The sequence below is a fragment of the Somniosus microcephalus genome, chromosome 20 (genome assembly GCF_052327205.1).
Source record: "Somniosus microcephalus isolate GS21.2 chromosome 20, FLI_Smic_1.0, whole genome shotgun sequence".
NCBI lineage: Eukaryota > Metazoa > Chordata > Chondrichthyes > Squaliformes > Somniosidae > Somniosus > Somniosus microcephalus.
Genome location: NC_141006.1, coordinates 21,146,406 through 21,165,849, shown reverse-complemented (window position 1 = coordinate 21,165,849; position 19,444 = coordinate 21,146,406). Strand labels below are relative to the sequence as shown.

Sequence of the window (19,444 nt, the reverse complement as noted above, 5' to 3'; positions counted from 1 at the left end):
AGGAGAGAGGGAGAGCGGAGGGAAAGAGTGGAGGAGAGTGGAGGGGATGGGGTGAGGAGAGAGGGAGAGCGGAGGGAAAGAGTGGAGGGGAGGGGGGGAGAGTGGAGGGGAGGGGGGAGAGTGGAGGAAAGAGTGGAGGGGAGAGGGAAAGAGTGGAGGGGAGGGGGGGAGAGTGGAGGGGAGGGGGGGAGAGTGGAGGGGAGGGGGGAGAGTGGAGGGGAGGGGGGGAGAGTGGAGGGGAGGGGGGAGAGTGGAGGGGAGGGGGGGAGAGTGGAGGGGAGGGGGGGGAGAGTGGAGGGGAGGGGGGAGAGTGGAGGGGAGGGGAGAGTGGAGGGGAGGGGGGGAGAGTGGAGGGGAGGGGGGAGAGTGGAGGGGAGGGGGGGGAGAGTGGAGGGGAGGGGGGAGAGTGGAGGGGAGGGGGGAGAGTGGAGGGGAGGGGGGAGAGTGGAGGGGAGGGGGGAGAGTGCAGGGGAGGGGGGAGAGTGCAGGGGAGGGGGGGAGAGTGGAGGGGAGGGGGGGAGAGTGGAGGGGAGGGGGGGAGAGTGGAGGGGAGGGGGGGAGAGTGGAGGGAAGGGGGGGAGAGTGGAGGGGAGGGGGGAGAGTGGAGGGGAGGGGGGGAGAGTGGAGGGGAGGGGGGGAGAGTGGAGGGGAGGGGGGGAGAGTGGAGGGGAGGGGGGGAGAGTGGAGGGGAGGGGGGGAGAGTGGAGGGGAGGGGAGGGGGGAGAGTGGAGGGGAGGGGGGGAGAGTGGAGGGGAGGGGGGGGAGAGTGGAGGGGAGGGGGGAGAGTGGAGGGGAGGGGGGGAGAGTGGAGGGAGGGGGGAGAGTGGAGGGGAGGGGGGGAGAGTGGAGGGGAGGGGGGGAGAGTGGAGGGGAGGGGGGGAGAGTGGAGGGGAGGGGGGAGAGTGGAGGGGAGGGGGGAGAGTGGAGGGGAGGGGGGGAGAGTGGAGGGGAGGGGGGGAGAGTGGAGGGGAGGAGAGTGGAGGGGAGGGGGGAGAGTGGAGGGGAGGGGGGGAGAGTGGAGGGGAGGGGGGGGGGAGAGTGGAGGGGAGGGGGGAGAGTGGAGGGGAGGGGGGAGAGTGGAGGGGAGGGGGGAGAGTGGAGGGGAGGGGGAGAGTGGAGGGAGGGGGGAGAGTGGAGGGGTGGGGGAGAGTGGAGGGGAGGGGGAGAGAGTGGAGGGGTGGGGGAGAGTGGAGGGGAGGGGGAGAGTGGAGGGGAGGGGGAGAGTGGAGGGGAGGGGGAGAGTGGAGGGGAGGAGGAGAGTGGGGGGGAGGAGGAGAGTGGAGGGGAGGGAGAGAGTGGAGGGGAGGGGGAGAGTGGGGGGGAGGGGGAGAGTGGAGGGGTGGGGAGAGGAGAGAGGGAGAGGGGCAAGAGTCAAGACCTGAAACGTTAACTCTGTTTCTCTCTCCACAGATGCTGCCTGGCCTGCTGAATATTTCCAGCGTTGTCTCTATTTCAGATTACCAGCATCTGCAATATTTGGCTTTTGAATTGGGCCAACCTTGGCTGGTGACTTTGGACGACTGGGTCAGGTACTGGGTCAGTCGCCCAGCTCCTCTTACAGAAATGATCGCACAGACATCCAGCTGATTAATCGAGACGGGAGTGCTGTCCTCGGACTGAGTTGTTAAATTAAATTAGAACTTCGCAATGTTAGGTTCCAGGTGGGAAGAGATGTACCGCGGGGACTGCAGGTCTGTCTGGGCACCCTGATGGCCACCCGAGCCGCCCCATCCATGACTCGGTGCGCCCGCACTGGGAATCTCTCTCAGGCTGTTCCCCGGGAGAGCTCGGGGCTGTGATTGCAGCGAGTGGCCTGGCAGTGCAGGACTGGCCCGTGTCCCGCCACATCAGTAATCTGCATTTCACCAAAAAGGGGCCGAGGATTAAATCCCATCCCCCCCTCCTCCTCCTCCGCACACAGGCTGCAAAATACTGGGGGGTCTGTGCCTCGGCAACGAGCTTTTAAACTAAAAGAACTCGCATCCAGTCCCCTTGTACCCTTTGCAGGATTCCGATGCAGTGACCTATAAAGTTTCACCAGACAGGAGGGTGGGGCCGGACTTCAGGCCAGACTGGGAGGGGAGGAGGGGGGGAAACAGCGAGAGGGAACGAGGAATGTAACTGATAAATCATTGAGGGTGAGGAAAATAAACAGCGAGGTGGCGGTTTTAACATGTCTCTTTACCCCCCCCCCCCCAACTCATTCTCTCTTCACTGCCAAATCGGTACAATTTGATTTAAAACTCATTAGATAAGACACACTGCGAATGCACACGTCGATCTGAAAGGGGGATGAAAGAGCCCATCCCTGTCTCTCTAGAATTGGCTACATTTCAGGGTTAAAATAAAATGCAGCCGCATCGATTCCCCGTCTCAAACTGCCGGCCAGAGGATGACTGGAGCCCGGGCGGACACATGAGCAATCAGACCCGCTAGAAATGTAGCGAGCGGGCGTGAGTTACACTGAGGAGACACAAAGATACAAATGGTTCAATTTCAACCGGGGGGCGGGTGAAACTGATCAGAAACTCACATTGCGGCAGCGGCGAGATTTGTTGGCTTTCCATGTCGGGCCGGCTGGCTGGTGTTCAGACAGTCCGCGATCCTCCTCCTCTCGGAGATGGGATCATACCTCCCTTTAAATGCCCCGAAAAAAAAAACCCAACTGAGTCAGATTGACCGAGAACTACACGGGGGGAGAGAGAGAGAGAGGGGGGTGGGGGGGTGGGGGTAAATGCTGGGAGTCCAGCGCTCGCACACTCGCACTCCACAGCTCCTGCCCTCCGCGCACATCAAACTGCAACAACACCAAAAGTGGGCTGTCAAAAGCTTTTGGAACCCAACTTTTTCCTTCCTTCTCTCTCTCTCTCTCTCTCTCTGGTATTGCGGCTACTGATCAGTTGCAATCCGCCGTTCAGCAAGGGGAAAAAAACAACTTTGATTGCCAGTCAAATAAATAAATAAATTGCTTCGCTTTTTTTTTAACACACACATGCAGCTTTAAAGAAGCGTCACAGTATCATCCAGTCCTGGAGCGGACTCAACCACTGACCCAGCCGGGCAGCAACAGAACAATTCTGCTTCCAACACCAGAAAGGCGGGGTCGGGGACGTGGGGGGCGGATTTCTAAATCACGCCGTTGATTTGTTTGCTCTGTCGCTGTCTGCAGATGTGCAGCCGTCTCCCAACCACCCACCTGCTGAAAGCCACTCACCCCTTCTCATTCCCCCCTACATTGGGCCCGTCTGCCAGCACTGAAACGTGTGAGCAGTATCCGCGTCAGATTGTTGAGTCTGGGGACAGTGGCAGGGGGAGGATATCCTTCAGCAGCCTGTCGGAGATACCAACATACCCCCAGGCTGAGGACTCGCTGTGGAAACTGCGCCTCCCAGAAAGGAAATGGAAAGGACTGACGTGTGACTGATAGGATCGCCAACTGACCCAGGGCCTGGCTCGTACTCCGTCCACTTCCCAACGCCCAAGCCCGCGCCGGCTTTTCTTTCCCAGTTTATTATTATTTAACACCACCCCCCCCCCCGCGAAGTTTTCACGGCGCTCTGCATTGCAGACTCCTCGTGACCGACATACCCCACCAGCCACCTTCACTTTGCAGCCGACTCGCACCTGTTGATTTCTTTAAAAATCAGATTGTGGAGTTAAAAATCAACTATCGGGACTGGTGGCTATAACCAATATATCACCGGATGCACTAAAACCAGCTGTTTATTGTTAACTCTTCCGCATCAACTAGTTTTAACAATGGCTAGATCTGTGGAGGTGTGCGGGGATGTGACAGAGGCTGTCGCAACACGTTACATCGTGTTCTCTTCCAGATCAGTGTGATATACAGTGAGACACAGTGTCCCAGATCAGTTTGATATACAGTGAGACAGTGTTCCAGATCAGTGTGATATACAGTGAGACACAGTGCTCCAGATCAGTTTGATATACAGTGAGACAAAGTGTTCCAGATCAGTGTGATATACAGTGACACAGTGTTCCAGGTCAGTGTGATATACAGTGAGACACAGTGTTCCAGGTCAGTGTGATATACAGTGACACAGTGTTCCAGGTCAGTGTGATATACAGTGACACAGTGTTCCAGATCAGTGATATACAGTGACACAGTGTTCCAGGTCAGTGTGATATACAGTGACACAGTGTTCCAGGTCAGTGTGATATAAAGTTAAACACAGTGTTCCAGGTCAGTGTGATATTAAGTTAGACACAGTGTTCCAGATCAGTGTGATATACAGTGACACAGTGTTCCAGATCAGTGTGATATACAGTGACACAGTGCTCCAGATCAGTGTGATATACAGTGAAACAGTGTTCCAGATCAGTGTGATATACAGTGACACAGTGTTCCAGATCAGTGTGATATACAGTTACACTGTGTTCCAGAACAGTCCGATATACAGTGAGACACAGTGTTCCAGGTCAGTGGGATATACAGTGACACAGTGTTCCAGGTCAGTGTGATATAGAGTGAAACACTGTTCCAGCTCAGTGTGATATACAGTGACACAGTGTTCCAGGTCAGTGGGATATACAGTGACACAGTGTTCCAGGTCAGTGTGATATAGAGTGAAACACTGTTCCAGATCAGTGTGATATACAGTGACACAGTGTTCCAGATCAGTGTGATATACAGTGACACCGTGTTCCAGATCAGTGTGATATACAGTGACACAGTTTTCCAGGTCAGTGTGATATAAAGTGACACAGTGTTCCAGATCAGTGTGATATACAGTGACACAGTGCTCCAGATCAGTGTGATATACAGTGACACAGCTTTCCAGGTCAGTGTGATATACAGTGACACAGTGTTCCAGATCAGTGATATACAGTGACACAGTGTTCCAGATCAGTGTCATATATAGTCACACAGTTTTCCAGGGCAGTGTGATATACAGTGACACAGTGTTCCAGGTCAGTTTGATATATAGTGACACAGTGTTCCACATCAGTGTGATATACAGTGACACAGTGTTCCAGATCTGTGTGATATACAGTGACACTGTGTTCCAGAACTGTCCGATATACATTGAGGCACAGTGTTCCAGGTCAGTGTGATATACAGTGACACAGTATTCCGGTTCAGTGTGATATACAGTGAGACACAGTGTTCCAGATCAGTGGGATATTCAGTGACACTGTGTTCCAGGTCAGTGTGATATACAGTGATACAGTGTTCCAGATCAGTGTGATATACAGTGACACAGTATTCCGGGTCAGTGTGATATACAGTGAGACACAGTGTTCCAGGTCAATGGGATATGCAGTGACACAGTGTTCCAGATCAGTGTGACATACAGTGAGACACAGTGTTCCAGGTCAGTGTGATATACAGTGAGACACAGTGTTCCAGGTCAGTGTGATATACAGTGACACAGTGTTCCAGATCAGTGATATACAGTGACACAGTGTTCCAGATCAGTGTGATATATAGTGACACAGTGTTCCAGATCAGTGTGATATATAGTGACACAGTGTTCCAGGTCAGTGTGATATACAGTGACACAGTTTTCCAGGTCAGTGTGATATACAGTGACACAGTGTTTCAGATCAGTGATATACAGTGACACAGTGTTCCAGATCAGTGTGATATATAGTGACACAGTGTTCCAGATCAGTGTGATATACAGTGACACGGTGTTCCAGGTCAGTGTGATATACAGTAACACAGTGTTCCAGATCAGTGTGATATACAGTGACACAGTGTTCCAGATCAGTGTCATATACAGTGACACTGTGTTCCAGAACAGTCCGATATACAGTGAGACACAGTGTTCCAGGTCAGTGTGATATACAGTGACACAGTTTTCCAGGTCAGTGTGATATACAGTGACACAGTGTTCCAGATCAGTGATATACAGTGACACAGTGTTCCAGATCAGTGTGATATATAGTGACACAGTGTTCCAGGTCAGTGTGATATACAGTGACACGGTGTTCCAGGTCAGTGTGATATACAGTAACACAGTGTTCCAGATCAGTGTGATATACAGTGACACAGTGTTCCAGATCAGTGTCATATACAGTGACACTGTGTTGCAGAACAGTCCGATATACAGTGAGACACAGGGTTCCAGGTCAGTGGGATATTCAGTGACACTGTGTTCCAGGTCAGTGTGATATACAGTGACACAGTGTTCCAGATCAGTGTGATATACAGTGACACAGTGCTCCAGTTCAGTATAATATACAGTGACACCGTTTTCCAGGTCAGTGTGATACACAGGGACAGAGTGTTGCAGATCAGTGATATACAGTGACACTGTGTTCCAGAACAGTCTGATATACAGTGAGACACAGTGTTCCAGTACAGTGTGTTATACAGTGACACAGTGTTCCAGATAAGTGTGATATACAGTGAGACACAGTGTTCCAGGACAGTGTGATATACAGTGACACAGTGCTCCAGACCAGTGTGATATACATTGACACAGTATTCCGGGTCAGTGTGATATACAGCGAGACACAGTGTTCCAGGTCAATGGGATATACAGTGACACAGTGTTCCAGGTCAGTGATATACAGTGACACTGTATTCCAGAACATTCTGATATACAGTGAGACACAGTGTTCCAGAACAGTGTGATATACCGTGAGACACAATGTTCCAGATTAGTGTGATATACAGTGAGACACAGTGATCCAGGACAGTGTGATATACAGTGACACTGTTTTCCAGATCAGTGTGAGACACAGTGTTTCAGATCAGTGTGAAATACAGTGGTACAGTGTTCCAGATCAGTGTGATATGAAGTGACACACAGTGTTCCAGATCAGTGTGAGACACAGTGTTCCAGATCAGTGTGATATACATTGACACAGTGTTCCAGATCAGTGTGATATAAAATGACACCGTGTTCCAGATCAGTGTGATATACAGTGACACAGTGTTCCAGCTTAGTGTGAAATACAGTGACACAGTGTTCCAGATCAGTGTGATATACAGTGAGACACAGTGTTCCAGATCAGTGTGATATACAGTGACACAGTGTTCCAGATCACTGTGATATACAGTGACACAGTGTTTCAGATCAGTGTGATATACAGTGAGACACAGAGTTCCAGATCAGTGTGATATACAGTGACACAGTGTTCCAGATCAGTGTGATATAGAGTGAAACACAGTGTTCCAGTACAGTGTGATATACAGTGACACAGTGTTCCAGATAAGTGTGATATACAGTGAGACACAGTGTTCCAGGACAGTGTGATATACAGTGACACAGTGCTCCAGACCAGTGTGATATACATTGACACAGTATTCCGGGTCAGTGTGATATACAGCGAGACACAGTGTTCCAGGTCAATGGGATATACAGTGACACAGTGTTCCAGGTCAGTGATATACAGTGACACTGTATTCCAGAACATTCTGATATACAGTGAGACACAGTGTTCCAGAACAGTGTGATATACCGTGAGACACAATGTTCCAGATTAGTGTGATATACAGTGAGACACAGTGATCCAGGACAGTGTGATATACAGTGACACTGTTTTCCAGATCAGTGTGAGACACAGTGTTTCAGATCAGTGTGAAATACAGTGGTACAGTGTTCCAGATCAGTGTGATATGAAGTGACACACAGTGTTCCAGATCAGTGTGAGACACAGTGTTCCAGATCAGTGTGATATACATTGACACAGTTTTCCAGATCAGTGTGATATAAAATGACACCGTGTTCCAGATCAGTGTGATATACAGTGACACAGTGTTCCAGCTTAGTGTGAAATACAGTGACACAGTGTTCCAGATCAGTGTGATATACAGTGAGACACAGTGTTCCAGATCAGTGTGATATACAGTGACACAGTGTTCCAGATCACTGTGATATACAGTGACACAGTGTTTCAGATCAGTGTGATATACAGTGAGACACAGAGTTCCAGATCAGTGTGATATACAGTGAAACAGTGTTCCAGATCAGTGTGATATAGAGTGAAACACAGTGTTCCAGGTCAGTGTGATATACAGTGTGACACACTACTCCAGATCAGTGTGACATACAGTGAGACACAGTGTCCCAGATCAGTTTGATATACCGTGAGACACAGTGTTCCAGATCAGTGTGATATACAGTGAGACACAGTGTTCCGGGTCAGTGTGATATACAGTGTGACACAGTGCTCCAGATCAGTGTGACATACAGTGAGACACAGTGTTCCAGATCAATTTGATATACAGTGAGACACAGCGTTCCAGATCAGTGTGATATACAGTGACACAGTGTTCCAGATCAGTGTGATATACAGTGAGACGCAGTGTTCCAGATCAGTGATATACAGTGACACAGTGTTCCAGATCAGTGTGATATACAGTGACACAGTGTTCCAGGTCAGTGTGATATAAAGTTAGACACAGTGTTCCAGGTCAGTGTGATATAATGTTAGACACAGTGTTCCAGATCAGTGTGATATACAGTGACACAGTGTTCCAGGTCAGTGTGATATAAAGTTAGACACAGTGTTCCAGATCAGTGTGATATACAGTGACACAGTGTTCCAGGTGAGTGTGATATAAAGTCAGACACAGTGTTCCAGGTCAGTGTGATATACAGTGACACAGTGTTCCATATCAGTGTGATATACAGTGACACAGTGTTCCAGATCAGTGTGATATACGGTGACACAGTGTTCCAGATCAGTGTGATATACAGTGACACAGTTTTCCAGGTCAGTGTGATATACAGTGACACAGTGTTCCAGATCAGTGTGATATACAGTGATACTGTGTTCCAGAACAGTCCGATATACAGTGAGACACAGTGTTCCATGACAGTGGGATATACAGTGATGCAGTGTTCCAGGTCAGTGTGATATAGAGTGAAACCCAGTGTTCCAGATCAGTGTGACATACAGTGACTCTGTTTTCCAGGTCAGTGTGATATACAGTGACACAGTGTTCCAGATCAATGTGATATACAGTGACACAGTGTTCCAGACCAGTGTGATATACAGTGACACAGTGTTCCAGATCAGTGTGATATATAGTTAGACAGTGTTCCAGGTCAGTGTGATATACAGTGACACCGTTTTCCAGGTCAGTGTGATATACAGTGATACAGTGTTCCAGATCAGTGATATACAGTGACACAGTGTTCCAGATCAGTGTGATATATAGTGACACAGTGTTCCAGGTCAGTGTGATATACAGTGACACAGTGTTCCAGGTCAGTGTGATACACAGTAACACAGTGTTCCAGATCAGTGTGATATACAGTGACACCGTGTTCCAGATCAGCGTGATATACAGTGACACTGTGTTCCAGAACAGTCCGGTATACAGTGAGACACAGTGTTCCAGGTCAGTGTGATATACAGTGACACAGTATTCTGGGTCAGTGTGATATACAGTGAGACACAGTGTTCCAGGTCAGTGGGATATTCAGTGACACTGTGTTCCAGGTCAGTGTGATATACAGTGACACAGTGTTCCAGATCAGTGTGATATACAGTGACACAGTGCTCCAGATCAGTATAATATACAGTGAAACCGTTTTCCAGGTCAGTGTGATATACAGTGACACAGTGTTGCAGATCAGTGATATACAGTGACACTGTGTTCCAGAACAGTCTGATATACAGTGAGATGCAGTGTTCCAGAACAGTGTGATATACAGTGACACAGTGTTCCAGATCAGTGTGATATATAGTGAAACAGTGTTTCAGATCAGTGTGATATACAGTGAGACACAGTGTTCCAGGACAGTGTGATATACAGTGACACAGTGCTCCAGACCAGTGTGATATACAGTGACACAGTATTCCGGGTCAGTGTGATATACAGTGAGACACAGTGTTCCAGGTCAATGGGATATACAGTGACACAGTGTTCCAGGTCAGTGTGATATACCGTGACACAGTGTTCCAGATCAGTGATATACAGTGACACAGTGTTCCAGCTTAGTGTGAAATACAGTGACACAGTGTTCCAGATCAGTGTGATATACAGTGAGACACAGTGTTCCAGATCAGTGTGATATACAGTGACACTGTGTTCCAGATCAGTGTGATATACAGTGACACGGTGTTCCAGATCAGTGTGATATACAGTGAGACAGCTTTCCAGGTCAGTGTGATATACAGTGACACAGTGTTCCAGATCAGTGATATACAGTGACACAGTGTTCCAGATCAGTGTGATATATAGTGACACAGTTTTCCAGGGCAGTGTGATATACAGTGACACAGTGTTCCAGGTCAGTTTGATATATAGTGACACAGTGTTCCAGATCAGTGTGATATACAGTGACACAGTGTTCCAGATCAGTGTGATATACAGTGAGACAAAGAGTTCCAGATCAGTGTGATATACAGTGACACAGTGTTCCAGATCAGTGTGATATACAGTGACACACTGTTCCAGATCAGTGTGATATACAGTGAAACACAGTGTTCCAGGTCAGTGTGATATACAGTGTGACACAGTGCTCCAGATCAGTGTGACATACAGTGAGACACAGTGTCCCAGATCAGTTTGATATACCGTGAGACACAGTGTTCCAGGTCAGTGTGATATACAGTGAGACACAGTGTTCCAGGTCAGTGTGATATACAGTGTGACACAGTGCTCCATATCAGTGTGACATACAGTGAGACACAGTGTTCCAGATCAATTTGATATACAGTGAGACACAGTGTTCCAGATCAGTGTGATATACAGTGACACAGTGTTCCAGATCAGTGTGATATACAGTGAGACACAGTGTTCCAGGTCAGTGTGATATACAGTGACACAGTGTTCCAGGTCAGTGTGATATACAGTGACACAGTGTTCCAGATCAGTGATATACAGTGACACAGTGTTCCAGATCAGTGTGATATGCAGTGACACAGTGTTCCAGGTCAGTGTGATATAAAGTTAAACACAGTGGCCTAGAAATTGAGTTTGCGCTGCGCCAGGGCTTTAGCGCCGGAAGTTAGCGCCGGTGCTAAGTCCATTTGCGCGCGCCAAAAATTCAGTAGCGCCGCGCCCAAACGGCTGCCGGCGCAACTGAAGGGTTTTAGCGCCTGAAAACTGGCGCAACGCGCCGCATTGCGGCGCTATTCCAGCGCTGCGGCGCCCGCTGCGGTGCGGCAGGCTCGGGTAGTGCAGGCCTCCCCCTTCCATTAAGGAGGAGCTGCCTGCACCCGGCCGCGGCCCGCGCAAATCTCTGCAAAAAATGAGCCCGGCACCTCAGACAAGTGCCGGGCTTGCATCTGTTCCGGGGGTGGGGGAGAAGTCCGGGGAGGGAGCTGTGGGCAGGCGGCCAGCGGGAAAGCGGCCGGCCGCCGCGCCTCCTTAAAGCGCCGGCGCAGACTCCAGCAACACTCGTTTGCCGGAGTCTTAGTTGCGGCTGCCACTGGCGAGGCGGCCGCAACTGAATTTCGGTTTGGGGCCGGGTTACCACGGCAGCCGGGACACTGCGCACACCGATGACGTCATCGGTGCCGGCGCAGCGCTACCGGTCTACCGCCGTGGAAGGGCACCACGCAATTTAGGAACCGGCGCCAATTGCAGCGCTAGGCCCTCTAGCGCCGCAAAATTGGTGCTAAGGGCACTGAATTTCTAGGCCAGTGTTCCAGGTCAGTGTGATATAAAGTTAGACACAGTGTTCCAGATCAGTGTGATATACAGTGACACAGTGTTCCAGGTCAGTGTGATATAAAGTTAGACACAGTGTTCCAGATCAGTGTGATATACAGTGACACAGTGTTCCAGGTCAGTGTGATATAAAGTTAGACACAGTGTTCCAGGTCAGTGTGATATACAGTGACACAGTGTTCCAGATCAGTGTGATAGTGATACTGTGTTCCAGAACAGTCCGATATACAGTGAGACACAGTGTTCCATGTCAGTGGGATATACAGTGACACAGTGTTCCAGGTCAGTGTGATATAGAGTGAAACCCAGTGTTCCAGATCAGTGTGACATACAGTGACACAGTTTTCCAGGTCAGTGTGATATACAGTGACACAGTGTTCCACAGCAGTGTGATATACAGTGACACAGTGTTCGAGATCAGTGTGATATACAGTGACACAGTGTTCCAGATCAGTGTGATATACAGTGACACCACTTTCCAGGTCAGTGTGATATACAGTGACACAGTGTTCCAGATCAGCATGATATACAGTGCTCCAGATCAGTGTGATATACAGTGACACAGTATTCCGGGTCAGTGTGATATACAGTGAGACACAGTGTTCCAGGTCAATGGGATATGCAGTGACACAGTGTTCCAGATCAGTGATATACAGTGACACAGTGTTCCAGATCAGTGTGATATATAGTGACACAGTGTTCCAGGTCAGTGTGATATACAGTGACACAGTTTTCCAGGTCAGTGTGATATACATTGACACAGTGTTCCAGATCAGTGATATACAGTGACACAGGGTTCCAGATCAGTGTGATACACAGTGAAACAATGTTCCAGATCAGTGTGATATACAATGACACAGTGTTGCAGATCAGTGTGATATACAGTGTGACATAGTGTTCCAGATCAGTGTGCTATAGTGAGACACAGTTTTCCAGATCAGTGTGATATGCAGTGACATCGTGTTCCAGATCACTGTGATATACAGTGACAACATGTTCCAGGTCAGTGTGATATACAGTGAAACAGTGTTCCAGATCAGTGTGATATAAAGTGACACAGTGTTCCAGATCAGAGTGATATACAGTGACTCAGTGTTCCAGGTCAGTGTGATATACAGTGGCACAGTGTTCCAGATCAGTGTGATATACAGTGAAACAGTGTTCCAGGTCAGTGTGATATACAGTTGCACACTGTTACAGATCAGTGCGATATACAGTGAGACACAGTGTCCCAGATCAGTGTGATATACAGTGACACCGTGTTCCAGGTCGGTGTGATATACAGTGACACTGTGTTCCAGATCAGTGTGATATACAGTGAGGCACAGTGTTCCAGATCAGTTTGATATACAGTGAGACAGTGTTCCAGATCAGTGTGATATACAGTGATACAGTTTTCCAGAACAGTGCGATATACAGTGAAACAGTGTTCCAGATCAGTGTGATATACAGTGAGATACTGTGTTCCAGGTCAGTGTGATATACAGTGATACAGTGTTCCAGATCAGTGTGATATATAGTGACAAAGTGTTCCAGGTTAGTGGGATATACAGCGACAGAGTGTTCCAGATCAATGTGATATACAGTGAGACACAGTGTTCCAGATCAGTTTGATATACAGTGAGGCACATTGTTCCACGCCAGTGTGATATACAGAGACGCAGTGTTCCAGTTCAGTGTGATACACAGTGAAACAATGCTTCAGATCAGTGTGATATACAGTGACACAGTGTTCGAGATCAATGTGATATACAGTGACACAATGTTCCAGATCAGTGTGATATACAATGAGACACAGTTTTCCAGGTCAGTGTGATATACAGTGACACAGTGTTCCATCGGTGTAATATACAGTGACACAGTGTTCCAGATCAGTGTGATATACAGTGAGACACAGTGTTCCAGGGCAGTGTGATATGCAGTGACAGCATGTTCCAGATCAGTGTAATGTAGAGTGACACAGTGTTCCAGATCAGTGTGACATACAGTGAAACAGTGTTCCAGATCAGAGTGATATACAGTGAGACACATTGTTCCAGATCAGTGTGATATACAGGGACACAGTGTTCCAGATCAATGTGATATACTGTGAGACACAGTGTTCCAGATCAGTGTGATATACAGTGACACAGTGTTCCAGATCAGTGATATACAGTGACACTTTGTTCCAGAACAGTCTGATATACAGTGAGACACAGTGTTCCAGATCAGTGTGATATACAGTGAGACACAGTGTTCCAGATCAGTGTGATATACAGTGACACGGTGCTCCAGATCAGTGTGATATAAAGTGAGACACAATGTTCCAGATCAGTCTGATATACAGTATGATATAGTGTTCCAGATCAGTGTGATATACAGTGAGACAGTGTTCCAGATCAGTTTGATATACAGTGAGACAGTGTTCCAGATCAGTGTGATATACAGTGAAACAGTTTTCCAGATCAGTGCGATATACAGTGAAACAGTGTTCCAGATCAGTGTGATATACAGTGAGATATTGTGTTCCAGGTCAGTGTGATATACAGTGACACAGTGTTCCAGATCAGTGTGATATATAGTGAGGCACAGTGTTCCAGATCAGTTTGATATACAGTGAGACAGTGTTCCAGATCAGTGTGATATACAGTGAAACAGTTTTCCAGATCAGTGCGATATACAGTGAAACAGTGTTCCAGATCAGTGTGATACACAGTGAGATACTGTGTTCCAGGTCAGTGTGATATACAGTGACACAGTGTTCCAGATCAGTGTGATATACAGAGACACAGTGTTGCAGATCAGTGTGATATACAGTGTGACTGTTCCAGATCAGTGTGATATACAGTGAGACACAGTATTATAAATCTCCTCATTCATCAATAAACTACTCGTGAAATAACGCTGGACGGCCAGCTGGTGGCGCCTTCCAAGGAGTATAAATACTTGGGCGTCGGCCCCAGCTCGCCAGGGACATTTTGTAAGACAAGGAACTAGTGAAGTACAACTAGACCTCCATCTTCTGAAACAAGTTGATTAAAGCCTTGCTTTATGCTCAAACCAAGTGCGTGCTGAGTTTTATTACGTCACACAGTGTTCCAGATCATTGTAAATTAGAGTGACACAGTGTTCCAGATCATTGTAATATACAGTGACACAGTGTTCCAGATCAGTGTGATATACAGTGACACAGTGTTCCAGATCAGTGTGATAGTGATACTGTGTTCCAGAACAGTCCGATATACAGTGAGACACAGTGTTCCATGTCAGTGGGATATACAGTGACACAGTGTTCCAGGTCAGTGTGATATAGAGTGAAGCCCAGTGTTCCAGATCAGTGTGACATACAGTGACACAGTTTTCCAGGTCAGTGTGATATACAGTGACACAGTGTTCCAGAGCAGTGTGATATACAGTGACACAGTGTTCCAGATCAGTGTGATATACAGTGACACCACTTTCCAGGTCAGTGTGATATACAGTAACACAGTGTTCCAGATCAGCATGATATACAGTGCTCCAGATCAGTGTGATATACAGTGACACAGTATTCTGGGTCAGTGTGATACACAGTGAGACACAGTGTTCCAGGTCAATGGGATATGCAGTGACACAGTGTTCCAGATCAGTGATATACAGTGACACAGTGTTCCAGATCAGTGTGATATATAGTGACACAGTGTTCCAGGTCAGTGTGATATACAGTGACACAGTTTTCCAGGTCAGTGTGATATACATTGACACAGTGTTCCAGATCAGTGATATACAGTGACACAGGGTTCCAGATCAGTGTGACACACAGTGAAACAATGTTCCAGATCAGTGTGATATACAATGACACAGTGTTGCAGATCAGTGTGATATACAGTGTGACATAGTGTTCCAGATCAGTGTGCTATAGTGAGACACAGTTTTCCAGATCAGTGTGATATGCAGTGACATCGTGTTCCAGATCACTGTGATATACAGTGACAACATGTTCCAGGTCAGTGTGATATACAGTGAAACAGTGTTCCAGATCAGTGTGATATAAAGTGACACAGTGTTCCAGATCAGAGTGATATACAGTGACTCAGTGTTCCAGGTCAGTGTGATATACAGTGGCACAGTGTTCCAGATCAGTGTGATATACAGTGAAACAGTGTTCCAGGTCAGTGTGATATACAGTTGCACACTGTTACAGATCAGTGCGATATACAGTGAGACACAGTGTCCCAGATCAGTGTGATATACAGTGACACCGTGTTCCAGGTCGGTGTGATATACAGTGACACTGTGTTCCAGATCAGTGTGATATACAGTGAGGCACAGTGTTCCAGATCAGTTTGATATACAGTGAGACAGTGTTCCAGATCAGTGTGATATACAGTGATACAGTTTTCCAGAACAGTGCGATATACAGTGAAACAGTGTTCCAGATCAGTGTGATATACAGTGAGATACTGTGTTCCAGGTCAGTGTGATATACAGTGATACAGTGTTCCAGATCAGTGTGATATATAGTGACAAAGTGTTCCAGGTTAGTGGGATATACAGCGACAGAGTGTTCCAGATCAATGTGATATACAGTGAGACACAGTGTTCCAGATCAGTTTGATATACAGTGAGGCACATTGTTCCACGTCAGTGTGATATACAGAGACGCAGTGTTCCAGTTCAGTGTGATACACAGTGAAACAATGTTTCAGATCAGTGTGATATACAGTGACACAGTGTTCGAGATCAATGTGATATACAGTGACACAATGTTCCAGATCAGTGTGATATACAATGAGACACAGTTTTCCAGGTCAGTGTGATATACAGTGACACAGTGTTCCATCGGTGTAATATACAGTGACACAGTGTTCCAGATCAGTGTGATATACAGTGAGACACAGTGTTCCAGGTCAGTGTGATATGCAGTGACAGCATGTTCCAGATCAGTGTAATGTAGAGTGACACAGTGTTCCAGATCAGTGTGACATACAGTGAAACAGTGTTCCAGATCAGAGTGATATACAGTGAGACACATTGTTCCAGATCAGTGTGATATACAGGGACACAGTGTTCCAGATCAATGTGATATACTGTGAGACACAGTGTTCCAGATCAGTGTGATATACAGTGACACAGTGTTCCAGATCAGTGATATACAGTGACACTTTGTTCCAGAACAGTCTGATATACAGTGAGACACAGTGTTCCAGATCAGTGTGATATACAGTGAGACACAGTGTTCCAGATCAGTGTGATATACAGTGACACGGTGCTCCAGATCAGTGTGATATAAAGTGAGACACAATGTTCCAGATCAGTCTGATATACAGTATGATATAGTGTTCCAGATCAGTGTGATATACAGTGAGACAGTGTTCCAGATCAGTTTGATATACAGTGAGACAGTGTTCCAGATCAGTGTGATATACAGTGAAACAGTTTTCCAGATCAGTGCGATATACAGTGAAACAGTGTTCCAGATCAGTGTGATATACAGTGAGATATTGTGTTCCAGGTCAGTGTGATATACAGTGACACAGTGTTCCAGATCAGTGTGATATATAGTGAGGCACAGTGTTCCAGATCAGTTTGATATACAGTGAGACAGTGTTCCAGATCAGTGTGATATACAGTGAAACAGTTTTCCAGATCAGTGCGATATACAGTGAAACAGTGTTCCAGATCAGTGTGATACACAGTGAGATACTGTGTTCCAGGTCAGTGTGATATACAGTGACACAGTGTTCCAGATCAGTGTGATATACAGAGACACAGTGTTGCAGATCAGTGTGATATACAGTGTGACTGTTCCAGATCAGTGTGATATACAGTGAGACACAGTATTATAAATCTCCTCATTCATCAATAAACTACTCGTGAAATAACGCTGGACGGCCAGCTGGTGGCGCCTTCCAAGGAGTATAAATACTTGGGCGTCGGCCCCAGCTCGCCAGGGACATTTTGTAAGACAAGGAACTAGTGAAGTACAACTAGACCTCCATCTTCTGAAACAAGTTGATTAAAGCCTTGCTTTATGCTCAAACCAAGTGCGTGCTGAGTTTTATTACGTCACACAGTGTTCCAGATCATTGTAAATTAGAGCGACACAGTGTTCCAGATCATTGTAATATACAGTGACACAGTGTTCCAGATCAGTGTGATATACAGTGATACAGTGCTCCAGATCAGTGTGATATAGAGTGACACAGTGTTCCAGATCAGTGTGATATAGAGTGAAACAAAGTGTTCCAGGTCACTGTGATATACAGTGACACAGTGTCCCAGGTTAGTGTGATATACAGTGACACAGTGTTCCAGATCAGTGTGATATACAGTGAACCAGTGCTCCAGATCAGTGTGATATACAGTGACACAGTGTTCCAGATCAGTGTGATATACAGTGACACAGTGTTCCAAATCAGTGTGATATACAGTGACACAGTGTTCCAGGTTAGTGGGATATACAGTGACACAGTGTTCCAGATCAGTCTGATATACACTGACACAGTGTTCCAGGTTAGTGTGATATATAGTGACACATTGTTCCAGATCAAAGTGATATACAGTGAGGCACAGTGTTCCAGATCAGTTTGATATACAGTAAGGCACATTGTTCCACGTCAGTGTGATATACAGCGTGATATAGTTTTCCAGATCAGTGTGATATACAGTGAGACACAGTGCTCCAGATCAGTGTGATATAGAGTGAAACAATGTTCCAGATCAGTGTGATATACAGTGACACCGTGTTCCAGGTCGGTGTTATATACAGTGACACTGTTCCAGATCAATGTGATATAAAGTATGATACCGTGTTCCAGATCAGTGTGATATACAGTGAGGCACAGTGTTCCAGATCAGTTTGATATACAGTGAGGCAGTGTTCCAGATTAGTGTAATATACAATGACACAGTGTTCCAGATCAGTGTGATATACAGTGAGACACTGTTCCATATCAGTGTGATACAGAGTGAAACACAGTGTTCCAGTTCAGTGTGATATACAGTCTGACACAGTGCTCCAGATCAGTGTGACATACAGTGAGCCATGGTGTCCCAGATCTGTTTGATATACCGTGAGACACAGTGTTCCAGGTCAGTGTGATATACAGTGAGACACAGTGTTCCAGGTCAGTGTGATATACAGTGTGACACAGTGCTCCAGATCAGTGTGACATACAGTGAGACACAGTGTTCCAGATCAATTTGATATACAGTGAGACACAGTGTTCCAGATCAGTGTGATATACAGTGACACAGTGTTCCAGATCAGTGTGATATACAGTGAGACACAGTGTTCCAGGTCAGTGTGATATACAGTGACACAGTGTTCCAGGTCAGTGTGATATACAGTGACACAGTGTTCCAGATCAGTGATATACAGTGACACAGTGTTCCAGATCAGTGTGATATGCAGTGACACAGTGTTCCAGGTCAGTGTGATATAAAGTTAAACACAGTGGCCTAGAAATTGAGTTTGCGCTGCGCCAGGGCTTTAGCGCCGGAAGTTAGCGCCGGTGCTAAGTCCATTTGCGCGCGCCAAAAATTCAATAGCGCCGCGCCCAAATGGCTGCCGGCGCAACTGAAGGGTTTTAGCGCCTGAAAACTGGCGCAACGCGCCGCATTGCGGCGCTATTCCAGCGCTGCGGCGCCCGCTGTGGTGTGGCAGGCTCGGGTAGTGCAGGCCTCCCCCTTCCATTAAGGAGGAGCTGCCTGCACCCGGCCACGGCCCGCGCAAATCTCTGCAAAAATGAGCCCGGCACCTCAGACAAGTGCCGGGCTTGCATCTGTTCCGGGGGTGGGGGAGAAGTCCGGGGAGGGAGCTGCGGGCAGGCGGCCAGCGGGAAAGCGGCCGGCCGCCGCGCCTCCTTAAAGCGCTGGCGC

General features: G+C 47.4%; 1 protein-coding gene across 5 annotated transcripts in view; it reads right to left on the bottom strand.

The window, feature by feature from the left end:
* Positions 1 to 19,444, bottom strand: part of map7d1a (MAP7 domain containing 1a) — a 478,390-nt gene that overhangs the window by 224,639 nt on the left and 234,307 nt on the right. The window contains exon 1 of one of the 5 annotated variants that reach the window (XM_085962377.1): positions 3,215 to 3,327. The exons of 3 other annotated variants lie outside the window; for them this stretch is intronic. In XM_085962377.1, coding sequence (XP_085818503.1) covers positions 3,215 to 3,224 — 10 coding nt within the window. In that variant the 5' untranslated portion in view covers positions 3,225 to 3,327. Of the gene's footprint in view, positions 1 to 2,533; positions 3,185 to 3,214; positions 3,328 to 19,444 lie in introns of those variants that run through there. One more of the 5 variants, XM_085962374.1, reaches the window with a different exon arrangement.